Source organism: Syngnathus scovelli, chromosome 10, assembly GCF_024217435.2.
Source record: "Syngnathus scovelli strain Florida chromosome 10, RoL_Ssco_1.2, whole genome shotgun sequence".
Taxonomy (NCBI): domain Eukaryota; kingdom Metazoa; phylum Chordata; class Actinopteri; order Syngnathiformes; family Syngnathidae; genus Syngnathus; species Syngnathus scovelli.
In genome coordinates this window covers 6,642,165-6,669,820 of record NC_090856.1, presented here as the reverse complement: position 1 = coordinate 6,669,820, position 27,656 = coordinate 6,642,165, and the positions used below count along the sequence as shown (strand labels likewise).

Here is a 27,656-nt window from a genome sequence, read left to right as displayed (position 1 = left end):
CAGACATCTCCGAGGCTTTGTTTCATGGCCCTATGCTTCCACTTAGGCGAGATAGCTACTCCATACTTGACTGTTGGAAGGCTAGTTGTTGCTGGGCATGACAATGCTCCAATGTAAGCATCACATTTTCAAAGTTTGGTGAGGGGAAAAAAATAAAAAATAGCCTCCATGAGGGAGCCAATCTCAAGCCTGGCAGACAAGCGTTATTGCGCAACACTAGTCTTGCTGCAAAAAGACTGCAGACGCCTCTCTACGTCTGGTCAAAGACAGGCGTTTATTTTTTTTGTATATTCCTGACAATGTTTATAAATTATATTCTGACATCTCTGGCTCCAGTGAAAATTTGTGGTATTGTAAACTGCTTTTGATTTCCATTCCTCTCTAACGTGTTTTCACTCTAATTGGTTTAAATCTGATAGCTTAAAGCTCCTACATTAGATATATGTCTGTATCGATAAAACACTAAGTCAATATATCATTTTGATCAGGATCTGGATAAAAATAGGGAGGCTTGTAAATAAACATTTTCTGTTCTCGTGTTCCCAGCTTTTGCAGTACATGACACGCATGAAGTATTTTCCAACCTGGACTTAATGTTCTGAAGTTAACACCTGGTTATGTTTGCTATGATAGACTTTAAGAATACATTAACACCTGGTAATGTTTGATGGGGCGCATCAGTGAGGTATGCTGTGTATCTCTGTCCCACCATGTGTAAATGAATGCTGTGGAAGCCAAAGTGTGTTTGTCCGCAGGCCAGGCTGACTCATGGCATGCCCGTTCGGATGCGCCAGCCAATGATCCAACGGGAATGTTGCGCGGGCATCTGGTGACACTCACCCACGCATCTGGAACCATCTGTGCTGGACATGTATCCTCGTGGGCAGGTGCACACGTAACTTCCAGCCGTGTTGGTGCACTCGCCTCCATCGCACACGCCAGGTATGGTGCTGCATTCGTCAATGTCTGAAATATATTGTGGAGTGAATTTCTTTTGTTTTCCAAAAATGCTAAAAAAAAAAAAAAATATGCTGTTAGGGCCTAATAGCATAGTTAGCAAATTGATAGGCTAAAAGGATAATACTTTGGATTGTCAATTATAACCACTTGAGAATAAAAGAATTTGCTCATACAAAAAAATCACATTTGTCACATTAATTCAAACAACATGACAGTATTTAAATTTAACAATCAATTTAATTTAATTTAATTTAATTTAAACAACCAATTCAAAAATAAAATAATAGTGGGATAAGCACAGAGTATGAAAAAATTCAAATAAAATTTTAATAATTTTGTTTTAATTTCTATTAAATAATAAAACTGCACCTGACTAGTCAGCGAATCTTACACACACTTTTGAGCTGAGTTTAAATTTAGGCTGCGGCCTTCCCCGTGTGGAGTTTGCATCTTCTTCCCATATCATGCATGTTTTTTTTTTTCTCACTACTTTGGGCCCCTCCCACATTCCAAAACACATACCTGAAAATTCTAAATTATCCGTAGGGTGAATTGTTACTTGTCTATATGTGTCCTGTAATTCTGGGTGTACCTCGCTTCTCGCCTAAAATCAGTTGAGATACCCTCGTCAGGATAAGACGAACAGAGATTGGAATGGAAAACATTTTATAGTGACATGTCTGAGACAGCATTAATCCAGACTATCATCTTAATCTTCATAAAGGCAGAATTAATTCCATTCAGGACAATTCGACTCATTCCACACCACATTTCCATATTGCTCAGCAGAACCAAATAATCACTCACTTATTCAAGTCAACAATCAGTGCATGATATCATCCAAGCAATTATGTCTTTATTCTTCAAGAGGGATTAGAGCTGCAAACACAAGCCTCTTCCAATATACAGCTGCTAATTCAATTATGTTCTATATAGCGGGAGAGAAGAACTCAATAAACCCCAAATGAAATGGCAATGACCTCTGAGAGTACCAAAGGGGGCCCACCTATGTGCGCTATGCTTTATGACACCACATTAAATGACTGTTATTCACTTGGGCTTGGATTTGAAGAGTTCTCGTGAGGGGGAAGCCCAAAGTGAAGTTCCACGCTGTATCAGATTTTTATGATGTGTGCCACTTATTTATATGCATGTGCAATTACTGTAGCGCTGTGGGGCATAATTACAGCTTAAGTGCCCGTGCGGTTCATATGGCCTGCGTCTGTATGTGCTTTCCCGTCGGTGCATTTTGCAAGGACTATTTACTGTAATCTACAAAAGTGGGGAAAAGTGCCAAAGTAAACCTAAATAATGAATTAAACCACCAAAGCATGAACGAGACTCCTCATCACACTGCAACATTTAAGACGATTGAATGCTTCGAAATTTGTGAGAAACTTTAAGATAAGGCTTTTTTTTTTCCCAGCGTGATTTTGTCCAACTGTGTAAAGCAAGAGGGACATGCCAGAGTAGTTTCAATGCCGTATAACTCTTACTTGAGTACCAGTAACTATTTTTCCTGCTCTATTCACCTCACAAACTGTCTAAAAAAAAAAAACATTTTAGAACTTTGAAGATTGGAAACTGTTAGCCACTAAATCACAGGTGTCAAACTCAAGGCCGGGGGGCAGATACGGCCCGCCACATCATTTTATGTGGCCCGTGAAGACAAATTGTGCATCAAATTCGTGTGTCATTACTAGAATTGCAAATTATCTTCACTTTTAATAATATCTTTTTTTTTATATATATTTGACCAGTTTTTACTCATCTGATTTGAAAATGAGTTATTTCTCAGTTTGTTTTGTAGCTTTTATTGTATATAATATAAGGTGCTCATACATTTATTTGGGTTGACAGTCATAATGGCCGTCCGAAAGAAGCTATGACTCCAATGTGGCCCGCGAAAAAAAATGAGTTTGACACCCCTGCTGTAGGTGTAATGTGTATGTATGTACAAATGTAAGTAAAGCATGTAAGCGAAAACCTTTATTTAACCATTACGCCTCGATTCATCTAATCTAAATACCTAGGCAGTAAGGAATCTGAGAGTGACGGGAGTGTGTAACTTAAACATTCCGAAAGTGTTCCTTTGTTGGGAAAGCAACAGCTGGTTGGCAGCCAAAAGACTGTACTTACGGCGGGGAAAATGGAAGGGCAAGTTTTCCAAAAAGAACAGACTCAAGTAAAAGCAGACCATAAAAACCAGGTGCCATGTTGAGCCAAAAACAATCAGACACCCACATCTTACATCTTAACTGCACTTTATCTAAATTGCCTCAAAACCTCAGTCAGGCTCTCAGCTTGTGCTAAGAAAAGCAGAAATGTGATGATTTGACCTCGAAGGACTCATGCTGATTATTTCTACTCAGATCATAAAGATCCTGGTAGTGCCTGTCACATTTTAATTTTCTTTTCTTTTCTTTTTATTTTTTATTATTATTATTTTATTTTTATTATTTTATTAAGAATTTGACAACTACTGTATTTCATACAGTATAAGACACTTTTTTTTATGTGGGAGAAAGCCGGAGAGAAGCCGCAAATTCCACACAGGTAGGCTGGATCTGAGATTCCAATTGGCAACCTCAGAACTATGAACCAGATATGCTAACAATCATATTATTCATATTTTTAAATGTGTTGATAATTTTCAATTTGCCATGCAGAAAGAAACATTTGATTAAACATTCCCAATTATAAAAGTGATCCTATAAAGCAGAGGTGTCAAACTCAAGGCCCGGGGGCCGGATCCGGCCCGCCAAATTATTTTATGTGGCCCTCAAAGGCAACTCATGTGTCAACTCAATGTTTCTTGTAAAAATAGAGAAATTAAAAAAGATCTTCGAATGAGATATTGCAAAGAAAAAATTTAAAACTCCACTGTGAAATTAAATTAGAAAACTTTTTCTGTGATAATATACATAAGATATTCAGTAATGGCCCCACGAGGAAAAGCATAACTACGATGTGGCCCGCAACAAAAAATGAGTTTGACATCCCTGCTATAAAGGCTCGACTTACCTTCACATTTGTGGCTCTTTTCACTTTGACGGTGGCCAGCGGGACATTTGCACTCATAGGATCCCACCGTGTTGATGCAGTTACCTCCAGCACAAAGACCTGGTATAGCTTGACACTCGTCCACATCTACCAGCAAACAAGATCAAAACTAGTCAGAACAAGGCTAAACTTTCAAACACATCCAGAATGTGATTCAGGTGGCCATTTTGTCAGACTTTTTAATGGCTTATTAAAAGATTTTGCAATCGAAGTGTTAGCACAATGAGCCGTAGCTTCCAGCGAGATGAGCTCGTTTGAGCAGGAAATAGTTTTAATAAATGTAAAGTTAGTTTTCCCAGAATTCAAAGTGAGTCACATTTTCCCAGTATTGCTGATATGTCAGTAGGCGGGCTCCTTGGGAAATGAGTGTAACGGCACACATACACGTTTTTCATAAAACTGATTTATTTCCCCCTCGATGTTCTTCAGAATCCAAAAAGGGCACGTGTAGTGGAGAGACTGTTTTCAATCTCCTGAACACATTCAACCTCTGCTCCACTTGAACACAACGCTGTCTGCTCTTCTGTGCGAGACACAAAGTAAGCATGGAGCCAGCCGCCAACACCACATTTGGATTCATGGTCACGTGCACTTTGTAGAAGTTCCAGCAAGAAGTCACTCAAGGCTCTGCTGATTTGGTGACTTCAGCATATGTATTAGGGGGCAATAAATACGGATCTGTTTAACCTACAGCAAGATTTTGCCAAAGTTTGTGTGTAATTCTGGGCGGGCTGAGTCGTTCTAAAATTTGATTCCCGTCTGATGATCTCTATGAGACATTAGATTTCCAACCTTGAGTCAAAACCTCAATGTTGAAAATATCTATGGTTACAATAACTATAATAACGGACAGATTGTACGTTTCCCAAGATTTACGCATCCAGCCTGCTGAACACAATTAAACGGGCCTCCGACTTGTTGACAATACCCTGGAGATGCTGCTGGGCATTAAGTGGAGGTGATGACACATAATGAGTAATGTAAGGAACATCTGACCTTGGCAGGCTCCGGTGCGGATGTTGGGGATGAAGCCTCGTCTGCACGGGTGCGGCTGGGCGGGGCACTGCTCGCACGGGTGTCCCCAGGCTCGGCCAATGGTGGCGCAGCAAAGTGTCTTGGTGCACACGATTCCGCTGAGCTGGCCTTGACACAACTGGTTTTTCACCTGCGTGAAACACGGCCCTGTCCTGTAATCTGTTGTGGCGAGAGCAGAACCAGTCGGTTAATCGGGGACATTCGATTGAATCATGATAACACTCTGAGTCAGTCCGCTGACCACATCTGGTTCTGCAAAAGAGGATTATTTTACGAGTTTGAGTCATTGATATTTGGCAGAGCATCACAGCATGGTTTCAATCGAATGACTCATTGAAGTTGAAACTAATTCTCACTTTTATTGTTTTAAACTACTTCGGATCAGGTGCGGACATAAAAATAGAAGCATTTACAAGTAGCGGCTTTCACCAAGATTTAACAAGAACAATATTGGCGCTGGTAGATTAAGACCAGTTAGCCACTGTCACGCGTGGCTAAATAACATTCCATCGTCGTTTCCAATCTAGAATCGAACAGTGGTCGCATCTATTTAAATAACAACAACCTGTCACCGTGGCCGCATGATGTCCAGCCATTTAAATGTCACAATGGGGCAATTGAGTTCATTCGAGTCATGACAACACACTCACACGCTCCATTCGACAAATGTCAGACACGTGTGCGTGCGTATCTGTCCGACAGGAAGACGAGTCAGACGACAACATCAACAGTGGAGATAAAGTGCATTAAGACAAAGTGATCTCAGACGCAAACCATTTTTAAACCCTTGAAAGGAAAAAATTGCAACCGGGCAGCCAGATAAAACACAACCTACATTTTAAAACAACTGCTTTGACACAGTAGATAGCAAAGCGAGACTGCACGGTCGGCAGTTTGGCTAGTCAAACTACTACTCCGGTGTGACCCACAGAATGAGATGAAGCGATAAATCAGCGTGGCGTCCTGTTGGAGTCAACACACTGATTGCCCGTAGCAGCTCCTGGTGCTACATGAAAAGTGGTCACATATGTGAGAAACGTACAGAAAGAAAAGAAAAGTAGGTCAAAGTGAACATGGCTCCTGCAATGTTTTATTTTTCATCCACCTGTCTTGATTTAGTCCACTTTGGGAATTCCTGCCTTTCCCATTGGCCTCTATTTAATCTTCCCAAAGCTTTTTTATTCCATTGTGCTTGTTGTTACAAGGCTTTAGTAGGATTTCATTTAAAAATTATTCACTGATATTAATGTAAGCCATTTATCCATGTTCTTTAATGGTTATCCTGGTCCAAGGGCATGCAAAGCAGAAAATCACAGACTGCAATTAGCTTTAGAAAATAGCTATTTTATTTGAGACCCCCAACCATGGTATTATTTTGAAAGTGGGTTTGTTCATAGAAAATAACAGGGGGACTATTTTCACTGGTAGATTCATACACTGAAAGCCAAATATGCTAATTGGTAACAGATAATAGCTAAACATCAGATGACAATAATATCATCGTAATGAAGCCAAGGGGATAAAAAAGAAACTAAACCTTGAGTTGTCTCAGAATCTCACCATTGATGACATCAGTGTTTAATAACTTGCTCAAGGACATTTCCAACCACTCCTTCTTTTAAACTAAGCCACTTGTCTCCTCAGTTATTAGTGGAATAAAATGATGAAAAAGTGAAGAAAAGAAGCAAGTTTGTGCCTTATATGTTAGCGTGGTAGGTCAGGGACACATTTATGAAGCGCATCGCAATCCCATCTGGACGTATGTTAATTCAGCGGACGCTTAGAAGAATGAGCTCAGGCATTTCAGGACATGAGAGAAATCCAACATGGGGAAGCAATTTTGTCTCGTTTGCGTTTTGTTAGTCTAAAATACTCTCCAGACTTTCTCTCATCAGTTTCGAACATCCATGAGGTTTTTATTTAACACTTTCTCACAAAATGCCATTTCTAAACAACCCCAAAGTTTGCTTCAGGCAGCTGTTGCTATATTGGTGAACTTTGACCTAGATTACTTTGGCTGAATTAGCCAACCAGTCATAGCTGGTGATATTAATCTGATATGATCTTTTACATACATCCAGAAGATGTGCGTGCTTGCGAAAGCCAGTGGCTCGAATGTTTTGATGGATGTTGGCGCAAAGCAAGATAAAACTATCTCAAGGTTGAAGTGAGAAAAAAATCATTCTGTCTGGAACTAAAATCTTGAGCAGCACTTTCCCAGCAATGCTGTCCAGTTGTGGGATCGTAAAGACTGACTAGGGCACTGACCCAAGCAGTTGGAGGAAGAAAAAGAGAAGCAGTGAGAGAAAAAGAGGGGAAAATGTCCATATCAGACTCATTAATAATGCCAGAGACATTTCTAAAACTCCCGAGAGGTGAATTGTAATGATACAAAACTAAAAAAAAATTGATGAATTGAATTGTAATGAAGGCATTATCATTCATACAGACGTGGCAAAGAAAGGTCAATAAGTCAGATGGATTTCAAACCGGAGACTTTGTACAGCTGGTAATTTGATTTTAGCCCAAATGTAATGTAACACGCCTGTTTTGTGCATATGTGTGTGTCCCACATCTTGCAATCTGATTGCATCATTTTGTTTCTTCCCACTGACAAACAACTCCAATGTGCACATGTATTTGCATATGTGTGTCTTTTGTATATTTCTTCCAACCACAACACGGTTTCTGGGTCTTATCACGGCCATTATAAACAGGCCTGAACGATCTCCGTTGCTTACATGAAGTGTAATGTTGTGTGCTAAAGTGAAGCTCAGATGAGAGAAGCCGTCAACGGTGCACTGAACTCAAACAGGAAACATGGATCAACACAAACGCTAATCGGCCCTTTCATCTAGTCAATGTTCGCATTGTATACTGTACTTTGAAACAAGAAATGGCATTGTGTCTGTAAATGGAGCTATTGTGCAGGGAAAAAAATATCCATCTCTGCTTTGACGTTTATTTTATTTTTAACGTGCCCTCACAATGGCACCAAGTCAAGGAACATAAACATGGCAACACTATTGATAACAGGCAAGCGTCCATTATTCAGTGTGTTTTCTTTTTGAGAAAACTGCCTCATTTTACATTTGATTGGAATTAATTAGATATTTAGCCTAGACATTCCATCGCCATGACTTCTGTAAATGTTTGGTTATTGTCATTTTCTTTGATGGATAACAGCAATTGGTATCACATCATAGTGCAGTTTTATATACGCCATGTAAATGATGAAAAAAATCTCTGAGGCATGTTCAAGGCTATTCACAGTTGTCACATATTGAAACTCTGAGCTCTAAAACTCACCTTACAAAGAAAATATTTAAATATGCTTACATTTTCCCTGAGCGTCTCCAAAACAGCTCTTTCAGGAAAAGTATCTACAAATCGACAAATTTACCGTTCCCACATTAGTCACACACATTTGGTGAGAATTTTATACTTGTATTGAATCAAACTTTACGAGAGAATGGTATTTTATATGACATTGTGTTTTATGACTTGTCTAAAGCGATGAAAGTTGACAGAATGTGATTTATTCGGTTTTCCTTGTGAGTGCAGCTTCTTTTTTTTTTTTTTGCGACAATTGTACATTCATGTCGTTTAAAATTGAGTCCCTGGAAATAAATAGGTAGAGATGTGAAATAAAATCCCATTAAGATCTCATAATTTGAGTGATAGCCCAGAAGTGATGCAAAATATTTGGAAAACCCTTTAACGGGGAAATTAGCATTGCTTTTGTTTTGGTTCTCGTCGATTTTGTTGATATACCCAATTTTGTGTTTACCTTACATGCATCAATGAGAGTAATGGGGAGTCGGTCGTAAAAGTCCAATTCTTTCAGTGGGACTTTTGGGCACCAAAAACACACAAGCAAAGACTTTACAATGTTGCCCTCCAATATGAAGGGTGCTTGCTTCCACTCAGTTTTGTGGACACAGCTGGGGAGGCCATTTTTATTTGTGCCTCTCTTCCTTCCCTTCCTCCCTCCTTCCTTCTTTTCTCCCCTTCCTTACATCAGGAAATGTCCACGAGCACTACGCAGTCAGTCCTGTGGGAAGGGGCAGAATTATTTTTTGCCAGATGTCTTTAAGGCTCCTTCCAATATACTCAACTCCCTAAATGTGTTTTGCAAGAAAACACAACCATGCTGTTTCACGGGGGGGGTGAAAAAAGTGGAATGCCAAAGACACAAAAGGTAGACATGATGAAGTGGTAACACAAGTTGGTGGAAACACAATAAACGAAACAGGACAAGCGAAAAGGAGGGCAAATGGCGAGGGGAGCTAACTAAAACAAACGTCTGGCTGTGTGGAAGAATTTACACATAGATGTGTGCAAAAAGGAAGAAAGAAAAGATGGAAGAGGAGAACACCTTTTGGTCACGGCAGAAAGACAATGAATGAAAATATCTGTGACTAAACCAAGACTTTAGTAATGGCTCCATCACGAAAACTTGGATTGGCTAAAAAGGCAATAGCGGGATTCTCTTAAAGCTAAATGGAACGGAACCACTCCTAAATCCTGCACTCTTTTTATGAATCTCAAAATGACTATTACGAAAAGGGTAATTAAAGCAACCCAAGTTAGCGGTTGACTTTTGCACAATAAAATCTTCCCACAATCTACTTGAGGATGACTGCCCAGCCCTTCCGACCGAAAATGCTGAAACATCTCACGGGTTCCCACTCCTGTTGCCTTTCATGTCGCGAAAGACTCCATCCATCCATCCCTCCCTCTCCCTCCATCACTTGCAGCCACATGCTTCCACTCAAAGCGCAGGAGACAAACAGCCTCTGTCTGTTTGCGCCACATGAAGTCATCTGCCTCAGAATGCTAACCAGGCACTGAAGTCATCATTTCTAGAATAAATCTAGGCTGATAAGTCCACTACACATGACCACTTTAAAGTCTTGAACTGATTTGGGAAGGAAAAAAAAGGACATAAAAGCTTCTAAGTGCTTGGTGTCTCTTCCAGCTATTACTCCCTGTTAAGCACTTGATGTCAAAGTTTTTTTCCCTGGAGTCTGTTTACAAAAACAAAAGTAAACACGTGTTTACCGAAGTCTTTTCAAATATTATTATACAAATGTATTCATTCATTCATTTCCAATTCTTTAACATTCAACAATTATTTCTTGTGAGATTTTTTTACGCACTTCCATTAAATCTATTTTTTTTTATTTATTGCTGTCATTTTTCTTCACAAAGTAGAAAATAAATACAACAAATATTCAATAAATAAAATGAAAAATAAATTGACTTATGAGCTAAATTTTTTTGGGTGATCACGCTCCCGACTCACCTCTCTCGCACCCAGGGCCGGTGAATCCATACACACAGGCACATCTGTTGGGGCCGATGCAGCGTCCACCATTTTGGCAGCCATTTTCACACACAGCTTTAAAAAGAATATAGACTTGTCATTATATGACTCACTGAGCAGTATACTCTAATATTCTATTGAGCAGGTTTCATAATAAAGAATAAAAAACCCATCAAATTAGATGTGCAGGGGTTCCTAATATTATGGACAGTGAGTGTAAATGTAGATCGTTTGTCTTTATACTCACGTTGACCACAGTGGTTGCCCGTGAAGCCTTTCGGGCAGCTGCAGGAATCCTCAGCACAACTGCCTCCGTTCATGCACCTGACATTGCATGACTGAACTGTAAAAGGAAATAGAAAAAAAATTGTATGATGAAAGCATATTCTTTTCAACTAAGTGAACATTTTGTGAGTCAGTCATGTTTTTAAACCCTCCCAAAAAAAATGGTAAATTACCCAATGAAGGTTTTGCATAAAAAAAAAATATCGTATAAATATGAAAAATATATTTTAAAATATTTTTAAATTATGACAAAAGAAATGGGTTAATTGTATGATAAGCTATTGTATCCCTCCAGGTATAAAATTGTTCAATGAACCCTCTGAACTCAAATGGTATGTCAAGAATTCGGGAAGGGGGGCGGGGGGGTCTCAAGAAATCCAGAATGAAACAGTTTCTTTCTGCAATTTCTGCAGCCGATGTATTTTTCTTTTCTTAGTATCATTTAACATTATAGTTACACTGTTTCTAATTCACATGAAGAGTTTTTTTTTTCTTTAACAGGGAAAACATGGATGCCTTCGGGCTACATTCTACCAAGCAGACCAGAAGTCAGCAATAAGAAGATCCTACTGCATCCAGCAGTTACTAAGGAATTTACACCAGGAGGGAGGATGACTTGTGTAGTTAAAAAAAAAAATGGGAGAAGGCATTGATATTGATCATTACCAAAGAAGCACTGCTGAATTTCAAAAATGTTGATGATCCCTACTATGCTAAACTTTAAAAAAATTCATTCTCTTCAATGCTACCTTCCGCCTTTTATGTTGGCTTAACTGGATGACAGCCGGTTGTCCTTTAGTCCTCACATGTTTGCTTTCCTTTCTTTCTCCACATTCCAGCAGTCACCCTCATGCTTTCAAAATCCTAATCGCAAGTTCAACATTAATTTCCTCTTTCTCTCTCCACATGTATCGTCTTTTTTTCCCACCATCTGTTTATGTCTCTTGCTTCAACATTTCTGGCTTGCCGAGGCCTTGCAGCAGCAGAAGGGAAGTGGCCGGGCATCTCCAGCCGACATCACCCCACCCCTCCTTGGTTTAATGAGATCTTCCGCAAAGAGTCTGCCAAGTCCAGGTATTGCAAGCCATCCACTCGTCGGACCAGACTGAAACCAAATATGCTAAAGCTTGTAAGAAAAGGTGTGATTCCCTGTCAACAAAGCTCTCAGGACTTCTTGTATTTATTTTTTTAGGAAGAGCCCTCACGTGCAAAACACTTGGCAAAAGCTTCTTCGGTCTGGTTTGTGTCTCGTGACAACAAGGCGATAAATTAAAGCAAACAGCGTCAGACTGGGGCTGGCTGCCTTTTTAGTTGAGTGTGCAATTGTCTTTTTCTTTTTTGCGGTTCAGCTCATCTCAAGGGAGACTAAGTCAGGTTTTCCTCTCATGGTAGGAACACCAGCCATGTTGAAGGCATTGATGTCCAAGGTCTATTGACTTATCTCAGGCCAAGATGTGCAACATGAAACATGATGGCACGAAGAGATAACAAATTGTGTGGAAAATTGTTCTGATGTGCGCCAACTGCTAAGTGTTGGGTAAGATCTAAGACCCAGTCTCGATCTTTACCAGGATGTGGAACTGATCTTTTTTTCCAATATAAACATGACTTGCGAGATGGCGTCTGAGAGAGCTGGCGCATGTGTCATGTTTTTGTTGTCATAGGAGCTGGAAGGGAGGAGTACAAAGAGGAGCGGGAAGAAGCAAACAAGCCCATTTGGCGACAAGAGAAGATGATCTCACTGGCTAACTTTGCACCTCCTCCTCCTCGTGCCTTTGCATCTTTTGCAGGTTGAGAGAGAGAAGGAGTGAGGCGGTTCACCCCAATGACCCCGTGTGCTTGGAAAGTTGCACGTGCACAGCAAGGGGCTGTTGGGGGATGTGCATACGTGTTAAGGTCTTTGCTGTGGAGCACCACAATGCACCTCTGTCTTCGAGCAAGCGTTGTCGCTCAGCTGCTCACATCTGGGTGCTTTTTACGAGAGGCTGCGAAACACAGGAAGTCAACTTCGTGTGTGTGTGTGTGTGCGTGTGTCTGTGTGATGGAAAACTAGCTTTATTGCTGTTTTGCACTTTGATTAGCACAGCACACAGAAACTGGTGACGAGGCAGAATACATTTTTAGATTGTATACTGTTCATCGGTACTTTAAGATGAATGTTGTCAAAATGCTAATTGTTTCGGGGTTTTTTTGTCATCATACTAAGACAAATTAGTCTTGCTGACTGTTTCCAAAACTGCTTTTTGTGTTTTTTTTATTTGTGTTGACAGTGTTGTCTTTCGCTCGGACGGCAACACCCCTACATTACCGTAATGTCTGTCACCTGCTCCATCTTATTGTATCATTTATTTAAGCCCTGCCCGTGTGTTTCTCCTTGTCGGTGTCTACTGTTGTCTCCCGTCTGTGCCTGCGCCTGCTGTTCCTGTTCTGCTCGTCCAGTTTCCCCCCAGTCTTGCGTGGAGGCTCACGGTCAGATTCTGGACTTCTATTTGCCTGTCTGCTGGCTGTGAGTCTCTGTCCCGTCTATGTCTTTGTTTGCCCACTTCCCTTCCTTTCAATAAACGCTGGTCCAAGCTGCATTTGGTCGCCCTGCTCCACTCATTTCATGACATTATCATGATGATCCCTGGTTGCACTCAGCCCATATAAAAAATACACCATTGGCAGTAATTGGTACCAGTATGTAAGCCATAATAAATGCAAATAGCTATTTTAATGTTAAAACTTTTAGGAAGAGATTTGGCCACACTTTTGATAGTGATCCTGGGCCTTCTCTCAATCCACAAATGTTCCTCTGGACAAATTGGCTAACATTGTCTTTAGCTTGACCACTAAGTATCATTCAAACTGCTTGATAAGATAATATGACCATGCTACACAGACCACGACCACAGACAAATTCAATTGGCTCCCATCGTACCGACATCTCTGTATTTTCCCCTTGGCTCGCCGCAATGCCAATAAAATGGCTCCATAAATCACAGCGCAGGCACCGCGAGGACTCACTATGAGTGAGTGACAGTTCAGTGAAGCTCTTCTAAGCTTTCATTTATCTTTCTGCGCCCTTTGACCAATTCTGGAACATGACTTCATAGCGCTTGCCAAAAGCACTGACGCTGCAAAGAGATCAGTGCGCATCCTGCTGTACAGGTCAGAGGTTACCCCCACCCCATCCTCCACGGCCTTCCTCTTCAGGGGACATCACCTTTACTTTCCAACTCATTGTGTGTGTTTCCAGCTAGCTTTTTTTTTTTTTTTTTTTTGAATTAACGTAATATAAGATTCAACGCACATCCATGTTGGGCGTTTGCGTGTTTGACACGGAATGTAAGCATGTGTGTGTCTGGCAAGAGGCCAGGAATGACTGATGAGCTGATTTTGGCCTACTAAAGCAGCGAGGCTGAACACATTGCACGCATCCACACGAGTTAAAGTATTTGCTAACACCCTTCTCATTTCACTATGACTTGAATCCTGAATTAATTCCCTTAAGACTATTTTGACTCCATGTACGTAGCTCACCACATACATCTACTCCGCAACTGGAATTGATCAACTGAAGTGCTGGCGAGAGACTCACACGATAGGAGCAATGTGTCCAGTGGGAAATAAAATCTAGGGTTAAAAAGAGTCTTATTGTATAAGTAGCTGGGTCGGTTTGAATTGCATGAATAAAAATCCTGGGAAAATTCGTTTCTAAAACGGAATACCGTATTGGCCCGAATATAAGACGGTGGGGTTTTTTTTGCATTGAAATAAGTCTAGACATTATACCCATTCACAACGCAAGATGGCGTCAGATATCTTTAAAACGAATTCTGAACTTAACTCCCCAGGCCAAAGCGAACCCCAGTCACGAAGAATGAAAATAAAAATAGCAGTAGCACGAAGAAGAAAAATTAAAAAATAGCAGTAAGAAAGATAACAGAAAATGGAAAAACCAGAAGCCATTCATTTACAAATGTGATTGTACTTTAGTTTACATATTTCAATGTTCAGATATGTGATGGACAGTTTTTGCATGATTTGAATTAGGCAAAATAACATGCTTTTTCTCTTAAATATATTGTTATAATCATTTGTTTCAGATGTACTGTAATTATTTTCTGTAGAAACATTAAATTTTGTGTTCAAAAAGTCTTTTTTCAAAGTTGAGTCATGAAAAAGAGGGGGTCGTCTTATAATCAGGGTTGTCTTATATTTGGGCCATTACGGTAAAAGATAAATAAAAATCCCAGAATGCATTTGGCTCACATGTTGGAAAATACCAAACACTGAATTCAATTAGGGAGGGTAAGAATCATCTGATTGGTGTACTTTTCACGGGCTGGTGTTTCTTAGTGTTTTTGTGATAAGTGGGAGGTCAACTCACCTCCTCCTCCTGCTCCACAGCTGGAAGAGAGCTGCCCGTTTGAACAGGTGCACATGTTGGGTCTGGAACAGAAGCCATCCCCGCAGGAGTTCCTGCAAATTGCTATTGGGTCAAAAAGACAAAGGGTGAGTCTTTTTGAAACTTTTAAGCAAAGCAGCAAAATAGAAATGTTATTTTCTTCTCGTGGAACTTACGGACAATGCACTGATTCCCGCCTGGCAGAGTTTTCCACCCAGGGCAGCAGTATGAATGGAAACGAGAACCACAAACGTTTGGTCTGAAACACAAAAATAAAAAAAAAGGCATATTTTGAGAGAATCCTTGAAACAATTGATTGGACTAGCCAAACAAAAAAAAAAAATTCAATCTGAATGTGCTCAATTGACAGATGTAACAGTCATCGTAGCCTATGGAGCGTTTGATTGGTCTCGGCCACAAGCTTTCCTCTCAGGAAACAGCTAAACCGCATTTGCAAATGACTGACATTACTCACACACACACATTGAGGCTTTACAAACCAATAAGAGGAGGACTCTTTATCATACATATCATAAAAATCTCCCTCATGCATCAACTTTAAAACCCAATTCCAGTCGGAATACAGAAGTAAATGCAGCGTAGCAATCTGAAAAGATTCCGGCAGTGTGGTTGTACTAATGATATGTGCAGTCGTGTTTTGTGAAGCATGTGACGGATAATGTGTACATTTCTAGTAATACAGTTTAGATTGAAACCTTTCCTGTCTGTTAACATCATCCCTATAAAAGCGTATCTTGCAAATATTTATATAGAGCTAAAGTCAATAGTGGTGACATCATCACAATGACTTTTAGAGCGTTTGGCTGAGTTTTTACAAGTTACTTCATCTAAACTGACCATTTGTGTTTATTGTGAAAATGGTGGTGAGGAGTGAGGTTGAAGTTCTTTCTTTTTCAACAATAAAAAATAAACGCTTCTATGACTCTTTCCAAGCTCATTTAAGCTGTTTTATTTATGATTTGGGAGCTGAGATGATAGATAAATAAATCACATTGTGTAGGATAAATGAATCAATTTGCTTATTCTCCTTCCACAGAAAACTTTCGAAAACCCGACCTTTAATATTCGGAAAGGGTCTGCTAAATCTTAAAGTTTTTTTCTCCGTATCAAGTCCAAATGTGCTTCTCAAGTTCCACTTATATGTGAAACGATGTGACAATGACAGGTGGGAAATTGTGGTAGGACAAACAGATGGACGGTCCAGAAGAAGAATTTACATCGCGGTAAAAAGGAGAACCTTAGAATCTATGAATTCTTCAGTAAAATTAGCAAAACTAAAATTAAAATGACCAATTAATTAAAATTAACATCAAAATTAAAATTGAAATTAAAACCGTACGAAAGTGTGAAGACTAAAATTAAAATTAAGATTACCAATAAGAAAGTGTGAAGACCTACACAGCGACACGGATCGGGCTGGGGGTAGGACATGACGGTGGGAAAGGAAAAGGAACAGGGGATAAGAGGGAGGGAAAGCAAAACAAGTTAATGTTGAGAAGAGGAGGAAGCCGCAGGAGGAGTGGAAAACTAAGATAGGGAAAGGAGAGGCCAGGGCAGAGTCTTGGTGATGGGTCAACTTTCTGGGGCACAAACTAAACATTCTGTTAGGGTTCAAAAATACCTCAGCAATGCATTCCACCGCTTAATGAGCGGCTGATTTCATCCCTCCTCTGGTTTCAGCAGAGTGCTGAAACTCTTCCACTGTTACAGTTAGGCAAGGAGGATGTTAATATATGACGGATTATATGCGGCTGAGCCTGAGGTGTTCACGTTTGTTATTCTTCCTCTGCCCCTCGATCCAAGTCTTTCCTGTAGGTCAGCGCCTGCTCTCTCAAGAGCTTTAGCCGACCGACTCCAGTCTAACAGAATGAAAGACAGACATGAAGAAAAAAACTTCAAACCACCAGGGGGTTTCCTCAATATTGAAATGTCCCACTGTTCTCAGGGCTCAATCTAAAGGAGATTAGCTCTTGTGCGTCCACGTTGTGACCTTTGCAGCTGCCTCCAGGCCCGTAAATCGCTCGTTAACTGCCGTTAATGGTAATAAAAAGAAAATGGCCGCCACCTCATCCAAGAGAAAATGGGAAGCGTTGATGACGCACGGAACACTAATTCGAATAAACTTAAGCTGAGCGGCTCTCTTTTGCCGAGACAAGCTACGTGTGGATTATTACGATGCTGATCAGACAGCATGATTTTTGCAGAGGTGCGCTTGAGGCTGGCAACAATAAAAGGCAACTCGAACACAGGGTGGTCTTTTATTGCACCTATGCAATATTTATGTTGCCGAATCAGCATCTCAGAATGCCACATCTGAGAGGTGGATGGATTATCTCAGCAATGAAGTGCTCACTAATAAACATTTACCAACTGCCTCATTATGCAAACTGCTGATTGCAGAATGTTTTGCTCGTGACAATATGGACGATCTAGCAAAAAAAAAAAAGAGTCCTTTATTTTATGGTCCACTGATTGCTGTTCTGGTTGTAAACGTCGACTGGTTCTGATCTTCAACAACCATCGTTCTCTGGTCTCGTGAAGCACCGATGAAGTTCCTGTGAGTTTCCAGCAAACTGTTACAGAATTAGAAAGTGCAACGTCAACACAGCCTGAGGGTCGGTCAACTCATGCAGGAATCCAAAGGGTCAAAGATTAAAGTAGTTAAGAGCAGCCCGTTCGTTCGACCGGCAATGAAAGGGCCTACATGGAGAATGAGCACAGACAGTTTCCATGAAAACAAAGAAGAGCAGAAGTTTAGGTCAGGTGCTTGTGTAGACTGTGTCTGTTAGGGTCAAAGATCAAAAGTCATCAGTCTGGTATTTGGAGCAAGTATAGCTGCCTCAAGCAAGACTTGTGAGGAGGTTTGAGAAATGTATAAAAAAATCTAAGAAGTAAAAAAATAAGACTCCAATTAGGCCCAACCCTAATTGGACTAGTTTTCAAATCGTCTCCCTTCGGCAAGGTTTGGTAAAGCTGGGTTGAGTTTACAAGATGGTTGCCAAGTGTGAAGTGGAATTTTGCGTCGCTAGCATAAAAACTGAGTTTTAAAGAGAAAATGTGGCACTTTTTTTATGAGCTTTTTTGGTCTACGTTGAAGGTAATTGCGGTAAAGCTGTAAATCCTTCGCTATGTGTAATATTGATCAAGAAATAGCTACCGTGTGTATTCCAGACGTGAGTTTATTCTTTTCACATGTGCGGTGACATCACTGTTCTAACTATGGGACATCAGCATGGAGTTCTCGTTCCGGCTTTTTGATATTGAGCAGTCTGAGCCAGAACTTTCAAGGTTATGTGATGATTTTATGGATATAGAATTTCTCTAAGCAGCAAATAACATATCCTGTTATTATAATAATTATCATCATTTAATCTCACTGATGCGAGTAACCGGTTTTGTTTGGCATGTTTTATTACAAGAGACAGATTGTGAATTAATTGTTGACAAAAAAAAAAATTATAAAACATTTACTGCACACCGTTGTGCTGACGCTGACTCAATCAGGAGCCGACCCCAGCAGGGAAACTTTATTTGACTCTGCAGGGGATACAAATGTGCTGCCTGGCAACCACGTTTCAAACGTAGAAAAACATAAGGGACATTATCAGAATGTGACTGGCCAATTGGAAATGTCTGAACCAAACCAGTAAATAGATAGAAAGATGATAGTGAGAAAACTTAGCAAGGCCTGATTGGATAATGGAGCCAAAAAAATGGCAACAAAAAAACCTCAGCGTGTTGTTTCAGGCATACTCAATTTCCGTGGCCAGTTTTTCGGTGTAATTGGAGTCTTTAAGGTTTGCGCCATCGTTTAAGATTCCATCCACAGTCTGCAATGGTTCTGCTCGGATTTAATGGCTTCAATCAGCCCTATTTACCATCATCACTAATTTAACAATAAAATATATGAAATCTTTCCTTGACATTATAAACGATCCGTTGTTGTTTTTTACGATGCATGCGAGGCAGCATTCAACTTTTAAACATGTTCAGCCTTTCCCACAAGCAAAAATCTTACTTCAATTAAAGCCTTCAAGGCAGCAAGCCAAAAGTCTGATCAGATACAAAGCTGAACGGACTGATACCAAACAGCAGTGTGTTGTGGGAAGCTTGTGAGTCACAACTAGTCAGCATCAGCACTAGCGGCCATACCAGGGACAGATTTGTGGATATAGAATTCTCGCCAGCAAATAAACACTGCACGTTAGCCCAAGGCCGGCATAATGGCCATCATTACGCTAACCACCCTCTATCCGCCACACGCACAGTTACTGACAGTTAGTTGTGAATGGTGCAACGCATTTGGATGCATTGCAGGGTCTTGAATGTATCACATATCGTTACACTTTGAGCTGAATCGCTGATCTTCACTAGTTTTCCCTACCACGCTGTTCAAAGTTCCCCAAACATGGAAAAAAAAATTGGTTACAGAAACAGTGGAAGGATAAAAAAACTTTGGCTCAGAAATCTTGGATCCTAATTTTTGTGGGACAGTTTTGCAAAGTGCATAAAAGTGAATCCTGACTCAAACATAACAGAACAACCGTTGACTTCACAAATGTTCTTTTGGATGAATGGACACAAAAAAAAAAAAAAATCCACACATTTAAATGTCCTAGAATATAGAATGTCATTTCCTTCAGCTATTAAAACCAGGTGTGCCAATACTTTGTCAAATTTTCTCAAAATGTAGCTCACACTTCACATTTTAAATTATTAAAAAATAGTTTTCAGCCAAACTGTAATGGAAAATAAAATAGACATGTATTTGCTTTGGCCAGCTCTCGTAACTTCAGCTCCTGGGGAAAGTAAAAAGTCTGCAGGTTATAGATGCCAGCTAACATTAAAATTAACAGTTGAATTTCATGTCCCAAAAAAACTTTGTGGGGGTACATTGTAGACTTTTTATTCCTGGGAAATATCTGCAGTTAATTCATTCAGCACATTAAAAAAAAACAAAAAAAAATCCTTGCAGGAGACTTTCATCCCAATCACTGCTAAGTCTCCACATGTTCACGTTTTGTATCGGAAAATTCCTCAGCCTTTGATTGTTCTCATTGTTCTCTTAAAAAAAACATTTGATTTGATTAATATGAAATTGCACAATCGCTTCCCTTTGTTTCTAATCACTCAATAGACAAACAGATTATTCCTTTGTAATGTCATATATTAGATTTGGGTACTAGAATACCCCTTCAAATGTTAACCAATAAAATGTTGAGATATTTTCAAGAAACATAACCCAGGTGATGAACAGTTCAAAACAAAGTCAGCCATTTCAAACACACTCATTTATACTTTCTTACAGCATTCCCGTTTGAGAAATATTAAACAAGCAATATGTCAATCCTAGTTCCTAGGTCGGTTCATCGTCGGTGAAACAATCGTCCCTTTTTATTGGTCCTTCGAGTAATAGGACTACCTCATTTCCTCTGACTTGCTTAGCACAAGGGCAACCATATGCCATGATTGGAATAACCGATTTTGACAACGGGGCCCAACAAAACATGCCTTGTTTTTTTTTTTTTTTCTCTTCGATGTGTAGTAGCAAAATATAGTATTGCCCCGCTCCACAAAGTAAGAGTTTGAATATGACGGCGTGGTGGGGGTCGAGAGCTCATATGACCTTTTAGGTTCATTACACTGACAATCAAATAGAGTTTGAAAACATGCATACATACAAGTACATGGTACAGCCAAGAGAAATATAGAAAAAAATGTAGGTCAATGCTTGCCCACCCACTTTTTTCATCTTATAAGCATTACACATGAGAATCTGGGTCAGATCATCATCATCATCACCACATGGGATGTATAGAAGGCTGCTTTTCCCCGATCTTTTCCCATGAAATGTCAATTTGCTGTAAATACACGTGGTGAGTTCAGCACGCCAGGCAGCTTGTTAAGGTCAAACATGTGCTGTTTGTGTGTGTGTGGGGGGGGGACAATGCACTAGTATTCCACAAGCATAATTTGATATAAGGCGGTCTGGCCTCTCACCAGAAAGCGCAGCAGTTGAAAGGGCGCTGCCAGGAAATCAGAGGGGGTATAAAGTCATTTATGGGTTTAAGCCTCACCAGATACAATGGTTCCACAAAGGTCTCAAGTATGCGAAACTGGAGTGGATGCACTTTTCCATTCTTCTGCTAATGAAGCTGTTTTAAGAGAATGTTCCACATTACCGTAGTGAAACAAAAAAATGGCTTTACAATGGCTATTTAAGTCAGAATTTGAGTTTTAAGAAATAGTGACAAGCTGAGAATCATTGGCCACACCCCATTGTGTTAAAATTGTCACTGTTGTGGTGATGTCATCACACACCTATCTAATGGTGCAACTTGCATCTCCAAACAGACAAAATTGTGCCTACCCTCTCAGTGTCTCCTGGCCACGGCGTCGAACCCGTTGAGCTTCTCTCTGGTCCGTGGTGGCCGTGAAGCGGCTAGCCTGGACCGGTCCATTCCCATTGGCAGTCTGACCGTACGCCACCTGGACTGGCGCAAGGCACAGCGCCACCCATCCCAGTAGCACCTGGGCCAGCTTCCCTGATCCCATTGGTCCGGCCGGCGATCCCTCCGAATGAAACACAAGCCTTTTACGATTCCTTCTCAGACTCTGCGGTCACTGTTTGAACCCAGGCTGAGTAGAACAATCTAGACCTGGATCCAGACCAAGTCCTGGTGTGCACTCCAAAGTCAGGACTGTAAAGAAAACAGAATTGAGATAAAAGTTAAGAAAAACAGAAAACAGACATTTATTCAGCATGTCTCCCACATTGACATACTTTGTGTTTTATTATTAATTACTTGGCCCATTTCGACCGCATAGAGGGCGCCAAAGAGTTGTTGGGCTTAAGCTAAAAACCACCGCTGACCTAAACTTTGTTCCTCAAAAAATAGTATATGTCAGACCATTCAATAGTTGAGGACAAATTACTCGCCCTATACCGATTATGTTCATTATGTAATTGAGATAAGCGGCAATATTTCGAATCATTCCATTTTGTATGAGCTGACCTCATACAAGAGCTATATCGACTTTCCATTTGTGATTTTTTGGGGGTACGTTACAGTTGAAAAACACCCATCCCATGTTCCGACTGGATTGGACAGCCTTGAGGTTTATTTTCTCTTCACCACCTCATTATAGACCACAGTTTGAAGAAAGAACTGTGGGGCCCTGGTCAGACTCTACCAACCACAGGATACACAGTGTAAATAAGACTGGACAAAGATATCTGACACACTTGAGGAAAAAAAAAAATGTTTTTGTGAGAATGATGAGCAGTCAAAGATGATGACATGACAATATTTGGCTGTGATGAAAGAATGCGTGCCAATCAGTATGTGTGTGTGCGTGTGTGTGTGTGTCGCTGCATTGTACTACTTTTCCACTGAGGTAAAATGAGCTCCTTGTAATAAGTGAGTCGGGCAGCATGGCGGCACAAAAGATTCTTGTGCTTGATCCATTATAGTACATAGCGGCTGATCAGAGCACATAACATCGAAATAAAACTGGGTCAAGCGTTTTGTTATATATTTTAAATCCATACCAGCGTGACAAAATCTGCAAAAGTGCTTAAGCAGAACAAGAGACTAAAACCAAACCAAAACATAGCTGCAGCATATCTCAGCTGATTTGGGGCAAGATGCTAGGTATACCTAGGACTGGTCGCAAGCCAATGTCAGAGCACACATAGACGAACAATCTTTCACATTTACAACAATATAATCTAGATTAAAAATCATCAATGAAACTAACAATCATGTTTTTTATATTATTAGTAGAAGTCAGACCATCGAAGAGCATGCAGACGCTACACTGAGATTCGAACATAAAAGTTCACAACTGTGAGGCAAAAGTGCTAACCACTTGTCCACTGTGCTGCCTTTTCATGCATCATGCCAAAAATAATGAAAGATTTAGTATGCTCCAAATTAAGAATATTTGCTGGAGTGAAAAAAACAAATACAAAAAGTGAATCTGTTCCTCACCAATTTTTTTTCCAAACAAACAATCCCTAACTAAGAATATGCAACCGTATAAAAATCAAAACTATAATTTTTCATGCCCAAGTCGGATGCATACAGTATATTTCACACCACAAAGCTGCAGCAGTGGGTCCTCGCAGAAACTTTATGAATGGAAATAAACGCATCAGCCTCTGCGCGCTTCATTAAACGTGACGTGAACCAAAAGTGCCACAAATACTAAAGCGTCAAGAATCAAGCGAAAACGACATAGTATTTTTTTCTAAATACGCACAAGGCAATGAAAAACGATGCCAAACTTTTGCACCAATTTGCCGCATCTCCTCCGTGAACGAGTTAATCTGCCGTGAAACGCACACTGGGTCTCTAACAATAGTCACCCGCTCGAAGTCATTGAATAAGTCACATTACACTCTTGTCATGAGACTATTATTAAGCATGCTCGCAATACCTTGGAACAATTGGAGTGCCTTGCGTCGAGCAGCCCGCTGTTGGAATTAAGAGGCAGGAATATATGCGCACCAAGGATGGAATATTCAACTACTGTAGGCTTGTGAGTGGGGGGAAAATAGAGGAGAAAAGTTAAGGAATTGCCCCGATTGGGATAAGGGGAGGGGAGTTTAAAAAAAGGAGGGGGTGAGGGGGGGTAGTAACGGTCTACAGGACAAACCCACATTCCTCAAGAAGACTCCTGGAGTTGTTCTAACAGAGGCCAGCAGCGCTCAAACGTCACTATCATCCCTCCTCCGGGGCAACAGGACCCTACACATGTGATAAGATGCATTTGCATTCACATCTGCTTGTGGAAAAAGAGCACACTTTATCAACAAAAGAAGGTGAAGGGGGTCATAATGGAGTTCGATCTGGCTTTGACAGTGCATAAATATACTCCAAGGCAGAGAAAATGTTAGTTTAAACGCTCACATTGCAGCAGTTCTATATCTGTTTATACAGGAGGTCCACTTACAAAGTATATTTGCTTGTTAAAAATCTACAGGTGAAGTTTACATTAAGTGCTTAGTTGATTATTTTGGGTTCCAATTTGGCGGCTCTTGCTGTCATTGATTGTTTTAATTCAATTCTGTCTTGGGTTGCATTAACTTGTGGTGTAATTTCACTGTTGGCCACAAGATGGTGACACTGTGTGCATTTGAAAGTACACTGAAAGCAGCAAGAATGCTGACGGTTTGTCAATATCAGACTAATTTGTGATGATTTACAAATTGCTGGGCAACAATTATACGCAGATTTGCATTATTTGCAGGAGATGGGGACGGTCAACTCTGTAATCCAAATGAACTCAAGTATGCAGACCTTGTGATTGACACATCCTTGTGCTTTGTTGCCACAAGTGCTGATAGGAAGTTAGCACCGAAAGGGGAGAGACCATCTGGTCGGTAAATTGGTGGGGACAGCTGAGCGCATCTTAAAAGCGCTGATGTCAGCACTATTTGTCTAAAACAACTTGATCAATCCAACGTCATACAATTTTGCCTTCAGGGAGGTACTGATTTAGCAATATGTTTATTATTGTGGTTGCCCTTATGCTAAAAGAACACCCAGATGTTTCATATAATCATATGTCAACAGGTAAAAGAGAAACCGCAAAGAGTCTCTAGATGATGAACATGAATTCCAACATCTGCCGTGGCCTTCAATTTAGTCGGCTCATATGACCACAGATCATTTTGAGGAATATTTTCCATCCATCTGGGAATCTTTGAGCCACTGACAAGGAGATCCGTAGCCAGTTACTCACCTCAACATAGCTTTACATCTTGATAAAACCACTAACAAGTGTTGCGCTATCACGTCTCTCTTAATGCAAGTCAGTTTAGTCAAAGATGTTAAGCACATAAAGGGGCACTAAATTCTGTAATGGTGATACATTTTTGTTTAATTATTTTCTCCAGTGCCTTATGACAAACCCAAGAAGGGCAAGGATGTTTTTGTTGTTGGCGCAATAAATAAAAAAAGAAAAAACAGCATTAAGTCAGGAAAGTTACGTAATTACAACCATAAAACATTTGGTCTCAGCGGGAGTCAGTATGATCTAAATCCAACAAGCGGAAAGCAGTGCAATTAGATTTCCGGAGATACGTTTTATTGTCAGGATGTGCTTGAGGTTTGTCTTTGAAACGTGACACATGTTGTTAATCAGTAAATACGTAGTCGATTTGGTTGCCATCAAGTGATTCAAATGATGATGAAACGTACATTGAGATTATCATAAAATACGGTAAATTATTGGTATTAAATAAGCAAATCATTTTTTAGATAATTTAAGAAATCAATCTGTAACCAAGATCGTAAATCAATATATATATATAGTATATAGTATATATGTATATAATAAATGTTCATTTATTGGTCCCTCAAAAGAATACCGTGATATGAAATAATATGTGGATTTTCTGAAAGCTGTACATAACTAGTGAACACGTTTTGACAACAGACAGCAGGATGGGCCTTCAAGATTCCTTGAAGAGCAACTGTGGCATGTTGCAGAAGCTCTTGTAGAACTCAAACTGACATCAGGCGCATACTTTTACCAGGTTCTCCCTTTGACCCCCCCTTGTCTCCCTTTTTCCCAGCACACACATTTGTTTACACGTATGTAAACACTCACACGCACAGGCACACCATATGTCGACGGAGAGTAAAGTCTCCCTCAGCCACCAAAAAGCGGCAACGTTTTTTTTTTTTCCCCTATTGGAGTCAAATGGAAATTTTATTTCCATTGCATTCAAGTGAAGAGGTTGAGCAAACACGCAACTTGAGCATGTGCTAGCAAGACAAGTTGCTATTGTCAGCTTTAATTGGGTTATTCCATTAAAGATGGTATTAGTCACACTTGTTTTGGGCGTTGTGATGTCTAGTCATTGACAAAAGCGAGCTGTTTTTTTGTACTCACAGCAGACTGTATAGTTGATACGTTGCCCGAGAGAACAAAATAAGAAGCTTGTTTGTTGGTGTTGCCCACGTCATAAGATAATTGAAAAGTTTTGGTGGGGGGTAAATAAATCATGTGCTCTCATGGATGCCCATAAAGGCTCTTGTCAAATTTAGGAGGATTGGCAACGATGCGTGTTTGTCGCTGTGGTGACAAAAAAAACTCCCAAAACTAAGGAAAACGTACAGAGCCAACACATCGGTCACATTTTAAGAGCTATTTTTAAAAATACAATATGTATTTTCTTTACTCCGGGTCAAACCAGTGCCATTTCAAACAAACTCGGTTGACATTCACAGACTGTCAAGCTGTTGAGAAGGCTGATTTATACATTTCTGTATCCATGTGCAGAAAGGTTTATATATTTAGAACCTGGAATTTTGCTATAAAAACTTTCCGCTGCAAACATTTTTCCATTTGTGCCTGGCAACACCACGTGACTTCCTGATTGGCTATTGCTTTGTTTCAGGGAATTCCTAAATTATTGCATATTTTGTGGTAAAATGTGTCTTTGAGTATATACAACGATCTGTTTTTTTACACTATTAACTGCATGTTGCATTTTTGTAGTCATGCTGACAGGCGAGAGACCACCAGAGGCTTGTGGAGATTTCCAGAATGTTTTTGGCCCATCAAGGGATAAAAGCTTACTGCCAAATTCACTTCCACCAAAGTTTCTCAGCAGGAGAAGATTAATGACCAGGATTAGTCATACTGTACTGCTTGCCCAGTGGGGTGAACCAGTGCATATGTAGGTCACATTAGCCCAAAAACCATGCAGGTGAAAAAAAAAGGCAAATCAGTGAATGCAAATGGGAATTGATGATTACTGTTTGTTTCAAAGTACTTAAACCTAATCCGGTTTATTTTTCGTGAGACACCTGCCAAGTGATTTTAGGTGAGAGGCATGGTACACCCCTGGACTGGTTGCCAGCCAATCCAAAGACAAATAAGCATTCATACTCTAATTCACATCTGTGGACAATAAAGAATCTTCAATTGACCTATCGTGCATGTTTTGAAATGTGGCGGGGGGGGGGGGGGGGGGGGGGCGTGAGTATACAAGAAAACCCACCCAAGAATAGTGAGAAAACAAAAAGGCCCAGAGATCCCACACCCAAACCACTAAACACAAAAGCGTCATTCCAACCACCAAGTCACGACACATCATGCAATCGAGGAGTTGCCAGACATGGGTACAGTTAATCAATTAAATGAAGGTTTCGCCTTTTCTTTGATTTTTGAAGCATTCCACGCTGAGATTTATTGTGATTTCTTTTACAAGTCTTCCATTTTGTGATCATGCATTTTATATTTCCGGGGTCTTAGCATGGTTAACAAGGTGGAGTCAATGTATTTGTTTTTCATGGAAGCTTTTCCTGTATAAATAGTTTATCCTAAAATCATGGAATATTTAAACATCATGATATGAAGTCAGCACATTGCGATTTTGAGTCATGCTTATCCAGTCACACTATTTGTGGTCATTCCTACTTTTCACATTGCGATTATAAATGATGCTAACTGTTAGCTTATCTGGTCACAAAATTTTTTACCTACTTTTTAGTGAGCAAAAGTATTAAGACCAATTTTTTAATATTTGTTGGCCTGTGACTTCACCAGACTGTT

At 40.1% G+C, this 27,656-nt stretch overlaps 1 protein-coding gene and 1 long non-coding RNA gene across 6 annotated transcripts in view; one reads left to right on the top strand and one right to left on the bottom strand.

The window, feature by feature from the left end:
* Positions 1-21,638, bottom strand: part of fbn2b (fibrillin 2b) — a 40,872-nt gene extending 19,234 nt beyond the window's left edge. For both annotated transcript variants that reach the window (XM_049721328.1, XM_049721337.1), the window contains exons 1-8: positions 21,454-21,638; positions 15,239-15,321; positions 15,045-15,146; positions 10,635-10,730; positions 10,367-10,462; positions 5,020-5,217; positions 3,985-4,110; positions 841-966 (exon numbers count right to left, since the gene is read on the bottom strand). In XM_049721328.1, the coding sequence (XP_049577285.1) occupies positions 841-966; positions 3,985-4,110; positions 5,020-5,217; positions 10,367-10,462; positions 10,635-10,730; positions 15,045-15,146; positions 15,239-15,321; positions 21,454-21,638 (1,012 nt within the window). The remainder of the gene's footprint in view (positions 1-840; positions 967-3,984; positions 4,111-5,019; positions 5,218-10,366; positions 10,463-10,634; positions 10,731-15,044; positions 15,147-15,238; positions 15,322-21,453) is intronic.
* On the top strand, positions 807-27,030 carry LOC125969915 (uncharacterized). Of its 4 annotated transcripts, none has more exons than XR_011087547.1 (7): positions 851-942; positions 11,174-11,746; positions 11,865-11,982; positions 12,065-12,209; positions 12,337-13,178; positions 15,065-15,169; positions 26,598-27,030. It is a non-coding gene; the product is annotated as an uncharacterized lncRNA (long non-coding RNA). The 4 variants fall into 4 exon arrangements; XR_007481834.2 differs by lacking the exon at positions 26,598-27,030 and adding an exon at positions 21,438-21,575; XR_011087548.1 differs by lacking the exon at positions 26,598-27,030 and having other exon boundaries at positions 807-942; positions 11,644-11,746; positions 15,065-16,015.
* The last annotated feature ends 626 nt before the right edge of the window (positions 27,031-27,656 follow it).